Source organism: Kogia breviceps, chromosome 9 (assembly GCF_026419965.1).
Source record: "Kogia breviceps isolate mKogBre1 chromosome 9, mKogBre1 haplotype 1, whole genome shotgun sequence".
Taxonomy (NCBI): domain Eukaryota; kingdom Metazoa; phylum Chordata; class Mammalia; order Artiodactyla; family Physeteridae; genus Kogia; species Kogia breviceps.
The window spans coordinates 11060356-11072380 of record NC_081318.1 but is presented as its reverse complement, the minus strand read 5'-3'; the positions used below and the strand labels follow the sequence as shown (position 1 = coordinate 11072380).

The following is a 12025-nucleotide window of genomic DNA, read 5'->3' as shown; positions in this document are numbered from 1 at the left end:
CGGAAGTCACTTTTAGTTCTTCATTATTTCATTTGAAAATCATAGGTCAAGACAAATGATGATGTGCCTTCTGATACTATCAATATAATTATCCTAGATTCTAAGTAAAGGAAATAACATTCATATAGTCTGGACTATACATCATAGAAATTGTCACTTGCTGGCACTTACCATCAAGGATCTTAATTAAAAAATCAAGATGTGGTATCAACAATAAAGGTTTCTTTTTAAATATATTCCATTAATCAAGAATGTAATACTCTGTTATTTCCATAACATAGTCGAAAATACAAGAAATCACTAAAAATAGAACTACCATATGATCCAGCAATCCCACTCCTGGGCATATATCTGAAGAAAATCATAATTCGAAAGGATACATGCACCCCAATGTTCATTGCAGCACTATTTACAATAGCCAGGACATGGAAGCAACCTAAATGTCCATCGATGGAGGAATGGATAAAGAAGATGTGGTACATATATATAATGGAATATTACTCAGCCATAAAAAAGAACTAAATAATGCCATTTTCGGCGACATGGATGGACCTAGAGATTGTCATACCAAGTGAAGTCAGACAAAGACAAATATCATATAATATCACTTATACGTGGAATCTAAAAAAATGGTACAAATGAACCTATTTACAAAACAGAAATTGAGTCACAGGTGTAGAAAACGAACTTATGGTTACTGAGGGCGAAGGGGGGAGGGATAAATTGGGAGATTGGGACTGACATATACACACTACTATATATAAAATACATAACTAATAAGAACCTACTGTATAGCACAGGGAACTCTATTCAATACTCTGTAATGACCTATATGGGAACAGAATCTAAAAAAGAGTGGATATATGTATATGTATAACTGACTCACTTCGCTGTACAGCAGAAACTAATACAACATTATAAATCAACTATACTCCAATAAAAAAAAAAACACTTAATACAGCCTAGAGCAATGAACTCAGTATGCACTGTTACACTTTAAATCTTACCAAATATTTGAAAATATTCAGAGCCCTACAAATAGAAATGTAAGGCTTCCTTGAGAAACCTTTATGAAAATATTTACCTGTAATTATCATCCTAATTTATTTATACATATATAAATAAATGTAATATTCTAGGTACAGCTATTATGAAAAATAAATCTTTCACACATTTAAATTTACATAAATTTGTGAGGGAACTTATTATTCCTAAGGTTTGAAAGATCCTTAGTAAAAAGTTATTATTGGAGAAAAATCAATATTGGAATTTATAGCTAGCACTTTCTATTTATAAATAAAAATGACCTATGGAAACATTAATGACTTTTCTAAATTAATAATATAAAGCAGTGAAGATGCAAAGCCATTGATGGCCAATTAAACACAGAAGGGGGAAAGGCTGCTCCTTTTCTTTATCCGTGTGTGGAGATCATTGCTTTTTAAAGGAACACTTAGAGATTATTCGATATAACTTCCTGTAAATGAAACTGCTTCCCCAGCAGGTTGGCCTTGTTTAAATGTTCAGTGACCTAAACTTCCTCCTTAGAAGGGCCAGCCAGCCCCTGTTATTTACTCATTAGATACAAGCTGGCCCTATAGGTCTCATTCTCTCCTCTCTCCCATCTCTAGCAGCAAGCACACAAATAAAAGAGGGCAAGATACAAGGTGCCACCTATCTTTGGATCAGAACACACTTCACGTGTCTCCTGCAACCAGAGTTTCCTCTATGCTACGTCCTCCCTAAATCTGCATCCTGTCTGCTAGACCTACTTCAGTGGTGTTTCACTCTTGCTGCCTTGGTTGACTTCCCTGGAGGTTCCCTCCTGAATGCCTGGACTTTAAGAGAAGGTGTCAGTACCACCCTGATTATAAAACCAAAGACATCACAAGAAAAAAACTCTGCAAAGCGATGTACCTTAGGAATGTGGATGCAAAAATCCTCAAAAATATACTAGGAAACTGAATCCAGCAATACAGAGACAGAATTATACATCATGACCAAGTGGAACTTATCCGAGGGACTGAAGTTTGATTTAATATCGGAAATCCAATTAATGTAATATATTATTATATCAACAGGATTTTTTTTAAAAAAATCCCATGATCATCTCCATAGACCAAAAAAAACGCAAAGTCCAAAACCCTTCCATGGTAAAACCACTCAACAAACTAGGAATAGAATAGAATTTCCTCATTCTGATCAAGGATATCTATGAAAAACCAACAGCTAACATCATAGTTCATGGTAAAAACACTGGATGCTTTCTTTCTGTGATCAAGAACAGAACAATTTTATAATACGTGAATTATATTTCAATAACACTGCTTAAAAAATGTCATTTCCTTCCAGCTTAGTTTACTAGTACTAGAATCAACTTTTGCTTTCTAGAAGAGCGTACTGGTCTGATTTCTTTTGCTTAAAAGGTTCAGTCATGGCCATGATCCTTTGCAGATATAGAGTGCACAGTTTAAGTACAGCCCTTTGGGAGACCTTTTCCGGGATACAAATATGGAAGTGACATCATTAAACCTTTGTCCCAGAGCTCCCTCTGACCTACTGCATACAACCGGAAGTGGTATTTTGCAATAACACTTCACACTGTTTTTTTTTTTAAAGACTGCAACAGCTTGTGATTCTTTAAATATCATAGGTGATTACAATTTTTTTTTAATTTTTAAAGGGTAAAATAATGACTCAAAGAAATATAAAATTAACACATCAAAGGTTTCAATTAAGTCATTAATTAATGAGAAAACTATTATGATGTAAAAAACTGGTTCAAAGGAGACTACAGAGGACAGACCTATTTAGACAACAAGGAATACTGAAATGGATTTGCTAATAGATGGAAAATTGACCATTTATATAGGGTGATAATCCATGGAGTTTTCACAGAACAAAAGTTCAACTGACTTATATGAACAGGAATCATATACAGTATGATCTGCCCTTTATCAGTTAACCTCTAATTCCACACATTGCAAAATAATCAAAGACAACTGCCGCCAGCTGCGGCGGGTCCTCAAAGTGTAGCAACAATCGAAGTGTAGCAACAATCGACGAGAGGGGGTAGGGAACTGAACGCACCAAGGTAGGGGATCAGAAGGGCACAAGCAACTGATGGTTGCAAGGCAAGTTTAATAACAAAGCACAGCCATATATATACCCCTAAAGCAGGGAATTTGCTTAGTCACGCCTTATCGGCATCAGCTGGTTGATTGGCTTCTCGGCTTCTCCCTCAAAGGCACCAATTTCCCCTCCAGGGTTGCTTTTCCTAGCTTTAAAAGGGAACAACCACGGACTCCCAGTAACTGAGCAAGTCCCTGGAGCGATTTGGCCAAAGGCCATCTCCTTTTTTACGTTCGTACCATAAAGTCCAGGATGCATACCAAGGAGGGTACAATCGGACCCTGAGGCTTATGAGGGTCTTAATGGCGCCTTCCTCAGAGGGCAATGCTCGCCACAGACGATGAAAAGCTAGGTATCCTGTAGAATCATATAACCTTTCAAGGGCCTCTAAACCAGACCAAACAATCCACTGAAAAATACGCAGGTTATCTTTTTGCCCATTTCAAAGCCTTTTGCAATTTACAGGTTTAAGAGTGGTATGTCTATGCATATAGTTTGATTCGTAAATTTCTATTCTATTTGATCTACCATATTTTATCAGTTTTAACATGTATTTTCCCCACATCTCTGCAATTATCATTAGTAGCATTTTTTTCTCAGTGTACATAAAATAATAATGCATCTTACAACTGATGACATCTTGGCTATGATGAAATACAGTCATTTCACCAAACTGTAAACTCGAGAAAATGGTCTTGGGGAGGGAAACTTAAAATTGAGCTAACATCTTCCTTGGGGCAAAAAGAAAATAATAATTTTTTAAAAGCCATTCTTATTATCATCAACTTTGATTCTTGAAGCATGTGTTTTATGTAAAAATTGTAACAATCTCTTCAACTCAAAGCGGTCACTGATTATCAAAAGAATGAAGACACAAAAGATACTGTCCTCGAATCAAAGAAGAAATGTTGACCTCACAGTTTCAGAATGCTTTTTTTCAAGCACTGGACTAGAAAAGCAATAATTAAAATAATAATAAAGACATTTAGAAACATGAAACATCTCACACATTAGTGGCGTGAGCTCACAAAGGTTATACACCTTAAGTGTGTAGAGCTATTGTTGAACCATGACAACTGACTAGAATCACCTTGTGAGGCATAATGGAGAGTTTCTCACTGAAACTGCATTAATAGCAACTGTAGTTGTTACTGTTGTTGTTTTTTAATAGATGCTTGAACTGTTCCCTGGTTAGGCTGGCACTTAAAAACCCTCACAGTGGTGGATGGACCTAGAGTCCGTCATACAGAGTGAAGTAAGTCAGGAAGAGAAAAACAAATACCGTATGCTAACACATATACATGGAATCTAAAAACCAAACAAAAAAATGGTCATGAAGAACCTAGGGGCAGGACAGGAATAAAGACACAGACGTAGAGCACGGACTTGAGGACACGGGGAGGGGGAAGGGTAAGCTGGGACGAAGTGAGAGAGTGGCAGGGACATATATACAGTACCAAACGTAAAATAGATGGCTAGTGGGAAGCAGCCGCATAGCACAGGGAGATCAGCTCGGTGCTTTGTGACCACCTAGAGGGGTGGGATAGGGAGGGTGGGAGGGAGATGCAAGGGCGAGGAGATATGGGGATATATATGTATATGTATAGCTGACTCACTTTGTTATAAAGCAGAAACTAACACACCACTGTAAAGCAGTTATACTCCAATAAAGATGTATAAATAGATAGATCGATAGATAGGAAAAAAAAAACTCACAGAGAACTCCTGCAGAAAATCTTGGTACCTGTACACACTTATTACAAAGCATTTCCATAGAGATGAAAAATCTTTTCAAACTGTTTTCTCAGAATTTTTTTTCTTTCAAAACGCTTTCATTTGGGCTAGATTTGAGTCTCTTTCAGGCAATGCTACAAAATTATTTCACTGTCATTTATATCTATACTTCTTTGAAAAAACACAGAAAAAGGAACAATGAAGAACAAGGAATGCATAATTTCAAACTCAATCTGAGCATTATAAAGCGGAGGCCTTGGCAAATGGAGGGCAACACCATTTAATATTTTTCTTAGGCAACAATGTAGAGAAGTTAAAAGTTCTGTCCCTCAGGATTTTTATTTTTCATGCAAATTACTTTTAATTTCCTACCATTATTGTCCTCTTTCCTATCTGCTTTGCTTTCTTTCCCCTGTCTACAGTTAACTTCCTCTTGTATTTTTCTCTTTATCCCAAATTCATTTTAGTGATTTTTTATATGGAAGGTCTTTCATTTACTAGTTAGAAACAGAAAAAACAGCATTGAAGACCTGAATGCAAATTTTGAGTGTATCAATCCCTTAATGATATGAATTTGGGCAAATCACTAACTAGGGCTTTGAACTACCATGCCCTTGTCTGAAAAATGGGGATATCTGAAAAATTTTCAGAATCAATGGACACCAATTGTCAGAGCTAAGGAAAACCAACCAGAACGAGAGAGAAGTTACACTTAAACATATTGTATTAAATCTGTAGAACATCGAAGAAAAACATAAGGTCTAAAGAGTAGATAGAGTTAAAGACAGATTATAAACAAATAAGAATTAGTCTGATTGTGGATTCATCGACAGCAACAACAGAAATCCAGAAGAGTATGGCTGGAAGAAAGTTAAAATAAGTTTTTATTATATATGTGGCTAAACTGTTCATCAAGATGGAGGACAAAGAAAAGGCATTTTTTGATAGAAGAGCAGACTCCTACTCATTCTTTATTTCCTCACTGACAGGACCTCGGTTTTATTTGGGGTGAGACTATGTCCTTAGATTAAAAAATTTCATGTCCCATACTCCTTTGCTGCTAGGGTGGTATTTGATAGTTCTAGCCACTGAGGCACAAGATTAGATGCAGGAAGGATTTCTGGAGATGTTGGGAATCCCCGATGCCTTGTTTTCCTGCGATATGTGCTGCCCTACTTCCTCTCTTCCGTTTTTTCCCACTCGATGCTGAACTGCTGAACGGGGAACATAGTGGCTGGAGTTGTAACAGAGACATCTTATGTTTTGAGGCAAAGGCTGAGGAAACCATAGAAACCTTGCCCTGTAACTACTTAACTCTATACTTTGTTACATGAAGGGGGAAAGGGGGGCAGTTTTTAAAGCTGCTATTTCAGTTACTCATAGCTGAACACAATCCTATTTGTTACAGACGAAGAAGAAAGAAAACTTGATTACTAACAAAAATGTGGCTCTATAGAAAACCAAGTCACTTTTTTAGAAACAATGAAAGTATTCAGCAATATATTAATATACTAAAGTCAGCTGTATGTGTATATAGCACCAATGAACTCAGAAAATATCATTTTTATTTATTTATTTATTTTTTGGCCACACCATGCAGAATGTGGGATCTTAGTTCCCTGACCAGGGATTGAACCCACGCCCCCTGCATTGGAAGCACAGAGGCTTAACCACTGGACCACCAGGGAAGTCCCGTAATTTGTAAAGGTGTAGTTACAATAGCAGTACAAAATACAAGGTTTCTACAGACGAATCTTATATAAGAAGTACAGAATCTTTTAGACAAAATTTTTTAATTACCAAAAGCAATTATAAAGTTCTAATTAAATGGAGAGATACATTATGTTTATGGACGGGAAGACTCAGTTTCATGCAGGAATTCTCTTCCCCATTTGTTCTGGTCTCCCCCAAATAATCTGTAAATTAAATGTAATCCCAATAAAAATTACGATGCCATTGTGTGTGTGACACTTGTCACGTTAACGCTAAAGTTTACAAAGAAGAGAAAAAAGCCAGGAATAGCCATGAAAATGTCGAAGAACAAGCTTGGTAGACTCGACACGTTTCAATATTTATTATAAAGCTGTGTTAATGAAGGCAGTGTGGTATCAGTACAGGAAGAAGAATGTAAGTCAAAGGAAGAGACTAGAGATCAAAGAAACATACCCATGAATATGAAAACTTACGGTATATCACAAATCACTGGAAAAAGGATGATAAATGATGCTAGGGCAGTTCGTTATCAGTAAGGAAAAAAATCAGATCCCTAACTCATATCATACACAAAAACCAATTTCAGGTGAAAGGAGAAACCTAAAAAAAAAAATCCCCCTCGGCACTAAACTGTGAGAACATCTTTGCAACCACAGGGAATAGAAAGATGATTTATGACACAGAAATTAAAAATCTGAAAGAAAAAGACTGATAAAGTTGACTACCTTTAACTTAATAACCTCTCTGTGTACAAAAATGGCAGAAACAAATGGCAAAGGCAATGTATAGCCAGGAGGAAGATCATTAGGGTCTGAAGAGCTTCTAAGAATTAGTAAGGAAGAAACAAACAGTCCAAGGGCTAACAGGGCAGAAGAAAGTAGCAATTCACAGAAGAGGAAACCCACATGGCTAATAACTACAAAAAGATGCTTTCGCTCACCAGCAATCAGAGACCACAATGAAGTATCATTGACACTCAGCAGACCGGCAAAAATGATTAAATCTGACAATACCAAGAACAGGGTAAGGACGTGAAGCATGGGAACTCGTGTGTACTCCTGAGACGAGTGTGCACTGGCATTTGCACTCTCAGAGCTATACGGCAGGTCTAGTAAAGATGAGGATGCCATTGCCTGTGATGCAGCTGTTTTAGTCCCAGGTGTACACAGCCTAGAGAAACTCTAGTGCCAGACACACACCACAGACTGTTCACAGTATACCGCTATGCATTAAAGTATTATAATAGAGGTAGTTTCGACAAAATTAGTAAAGATACACTTCTGGATGGTGGTACCACCACAGGCACTTGTTTTTTAACACAGACCATGATGGGAGATACCACAAATTGAAACAGGTGAATCAGACTACTTTCTGATTCTTATCAGAAAGTGGCATCATAGCTTAGTGTGGGTATAGACAGGGAGAATGCCAGCCTCCAGACCACCTGAGGAAGATTTTGATGCATTTCCTTACGAGGACTTGCTTATTCTCCTTGACCCAGGATGTGAGCAACTCCTGACTAAGTTACTGCATCTCCTTTCTCCTCCTCTGGGTCCAGCCCTGTCCTGCCACTTTGTAGGGGTGACAGACAAACTGACATCGAGCTCCGCTTTCACAATGACACTGAGTAAAGCAGGACCCTCTCTGTGAAAAAGATCTATCCACGTCTCTCCAAGCCAACATGGTGTCATTTCACAGTTATTTTTATGGCTTTTTAATGAGGCAATATTACCTATCAGAAAACCCCATTCATTAGCACTTTTACCGCATACCATTGACGAAACACTTGCGTCTCAACTCTGTTGCTTTTCATACCCTGTGAAGTTCCTATTTCTTATTTTCACAGAGTTGTAGAGAAAAAAGTATGTATTTCAAAAGTTGAAGCAATCTGTAAATATATAGGTAAGTAATAGTGTAGAGCATTTCGGCAGGACTGAAACATTATCACAAGACAAGAAGATTAACAGCTCCATCATGCCCAAGGCCCCTTCCTGGACTAAATTGTATTATTCAGATACTGTATGATATCACTTATATGTGGAATTAAAAAATACAACCAACTAGTCAATATAACAAAAAAGAAGCAGACTCGCAGATATGGAGAGCAAACGAGTGGTTAGCAGTGGGGGGCGGGCAATATAGGGGTAGGCGAGTGGGAGGTGCAAGCTACTGGGTGTACAATAGGGACGTACTGCACAACGTGGGAAATACAGCTAATGTTTTGTAATAACTGTAAATGGAGCAGAACCTTTAAAAATTGTATAAAACATTTTTATAAGTTTAAATTAGGAAAAAAAAAAAGAATTAGGATGTGCATTTTGGTGTGGAACACAGGGGCTCTGAGGATGTTCTAAAGAGCACAGAAGAATCTCTTGTATCCTCCAACTCTTGCCTGTTCCTGTAAGATAAAGGAAGCAACCCTCCTGTTCACTTTGCACAGTGTCCCAGCATGTCTTGGCGTCGGCCTTGGAAAGTGAGGTCACTACCAGATCCAGGAGGAAGCTCACCATTGTCTAGACTGGGTCCTTGGAAAGAATGGGAGCTCCAGACAGTAGAACAATTGTTTTAGGCTGGAAATGTTTTCAAATAAAGCTTCTGATGGGAGCGCATGTCAGTTTCAGCTAACCCCTTCAAAGCCTGTCACAGATTTCTATGCACTGGAGGAGATGGGTCTCACCCTCCTTTCAAATTCTGATAAGCTTGCCAGACGTTTGCTTCAAAATATCTCTACTTTTTTTTTTCCTAATTGTTTCAGCAATGGCTCATAGAAAGGCCTTTTAAAATATCTTTTAATCTTCAATGTATTTATTTCTTGAAATAGTTATTTCCTTGTAGGAACCTCAAAGTTTTACACGTTATAAAAGAATGATATGGATCCGTATTTTACTTTTTACAACTGTAGAGGTATTTTTGGTCAATCATGAAATAATCCCTTTGACATTCAGTCAAAGCCCTTTGATTAAATTACTGTTACTCTTAGAGACTAGGGATGATTCATTTCATAATGCCTGATGGTTTCTTTTGGAATTTATTTCACGAACAGATCCACCTCATTTTTTGTTCTTTTCAAACCAGACAGTTTTAGTATGACTAGTACCGAGGTACAGTACTGAATACAGTTCATAAGTACTGAAGAACATTTTAAAATTTAGTAAGAACAGTTAGTCTTATAAAATCTCAGGTGTTTGATTATAAAAATAACTATTTTCGTAAGAATAGCTACTTCTCTGGAAAAGTAAAGTAGGTTTCAGGCATACAGAGTCGAGAAGAAGGCTGGGCAAAGAGTGCTGAGATACGACACCAGAAGTATGATCCATAAAAGAAAAAAATTAGACTTCATCAAATTTAAATTAGATTAACTTAATGCACTTAATTAAATTTCAGAAAATAAAAAGATATGCCAAAGACTCTGAGAAAATATTTTCAAATCATATATCTGATAAACGACTTTTATCCAGAATACATAAGGGAATCTTACAACGCGACATAAAAAAAGAGATAACCCAATTAAAATATATGCAAAAGATCTAAAGGGACATTATTCCAAAGAAAATATACGAATGGCCCATAAGCACATGGAAATACGTTCAACATCATTTGTCATCAGGAAAAAGCAGATAAAAACCACAATGAGATAACAGTTCATACTCACTAGGATGGGAATAATAATAACAACAACAACAAGTGTTGGTGAGGATATGGAGAAACTGGAACCTTCATACATCACTGGTAGGAATATAAAATTGGTACAGCTGCTTTGGAAAACAGTCTGGCAGTTCCTTGAAAGGTTAAACATAGAGTTCCCATATGACCTAGCAATTCCACTTCTAATTATTTATCAAGAGAAATTTTTAAAAAAAGAAAGAAAGAAAACCTCCCTTTGTGCAAGGGTTTTACTTACTGACATTCCACTTTAGGCCTGTTGTCGTAACCTGATTGCACGGCTGTCCAACAGGAATAAGGCCACACCAATCACCTTCCATTCCGGTATCTACATGCAATTTGTGCTTTCCCTGAGGTAGAGAAGGAATGATCATTAAGATGGGGAAGAGAAAGAAGGCACATTAAGGCTCACTGAAGACCTGGTCATACGCACCAGGTACCATCCCAGGAACTTCACATGGTTTATCATACTTAATCCTAACAACATACTTATGTAGTATGTACTGAATTATCCTAGGAACTTTCACCTGACTTAATCCTAGCAACAGTTTTACAAGGTGGTTTATCGTTAATTATTCCCTTTATATATCAGAAAAGCGAAGTCTGCAGAGAGTAAATGTGTCCAGGACCACACAGGTAACAAGGGGCGGAATCAGAATTCCTACCTCTACCTGCCACTTCCAAGATTCCATGTGCTAAAGATATAGCACTAAGTGATACGGGATTCTAGGGTCTTAATCGAACACTTGCTTGAGTGTAGATACAACATTGCTTCCTCAGCAAACTCTCTGCTTTTTATCTGAGAACTGGGCTTCTAACCTTGAGAATTCAATGTAAATCCTACTAGTGGTTAACCTCTTTCCTATACCCACAGCTGCTCTAGGAGATGCTCAGTGGGGCATACCTCTACCAGGAAACAGAGTAGCTGCCCTGAGAAATGAGTATGCTGCTTCTATTCTGATGAGGAAAACTGATATAATCTACCAGGTTTTCAATTCTTCAGTTTACAAGAAGGTTAAAGTTCAATGTAATGCTCAATCAAGGCCACAAGCTTTGCTTTGAAATAAAATACTTGGAAATGCCTCTCCTACAAAGTAATGCTTTCCCATTCCTACCCTATTCATTATCCTCAGGGTATACAGTCTTTGTAGAAAGATACCTCAAGTTCTTCTGGGAAAATGTCAAGACATGCATGCATTCAATAATAGAGTAAAAAGGGTATTTTTCATAATTCAAATAACTCTGAAGGAATAAGCTCCAAAAGATATTCTTCATTTTAATAAAACATTGTTTTAAAGTGTATTTAATATATGACATATTACCAAACTAAGGTATCTAGGTCTGCTTGTACAGTCATTTTACTTTTATTGCAACTATGCCTTTTGTGCTGTATATTGTAAGTTTCTGAGAACTTATTCTACTGTATCCAGGTCTCAACATGCAAGCAGGATTTGTCTTTTGTCAAAAGATTGCTTTTATCCGGAAAACAATTCTCTAGATTATTATACATACGAATCCTTGTGTTTAACACAAGTTCATTCAGACATTTACTGCCTGTACACTTCATATACATATACTTCCACTTGAACATTCAATCAGAGGGCACAAATTCAATTAGAAGGGCTTAAATACATTCAAACACAAAGAAGATTTTTAAAGAAAATTTAAAATACATTTGAACTTGGTGTCCATCATTGGAAGAAAGGTAGGCAACACTTGTAGATACACACCAAGCAATGGATTAGATGCACACAGAGAAATGTGGATGGATAGAAAACACAGT

General features: G+C 37.1%; 1 protein-coding gene across 6 annotated transcripts in view; it reads right to left on the bottom strand.

Annotated features, from left to right (window-relative positions):
* TPK1 (thiamin pyrophosphokinase 1) overlaps positions 1-12025 on the bottom strand; it is a 342946-nt gene that overhangs the window by 93447 nt on the left and 237474 nt on the right. For all 6 annotated transcript variants that reach the window (XM_059073509.2, XM_067041648.1, XM_067041651.1 and 3 more), the window contains one exon: positions 10481-10592. In XM_059073509.2, coding sequence (XP_058929492.1) covers positions 10481-10592 — 112 coding nt within the window. The remainder of the gene's footprint in view (positions 1-10480; positions 10593-12025) is intronic.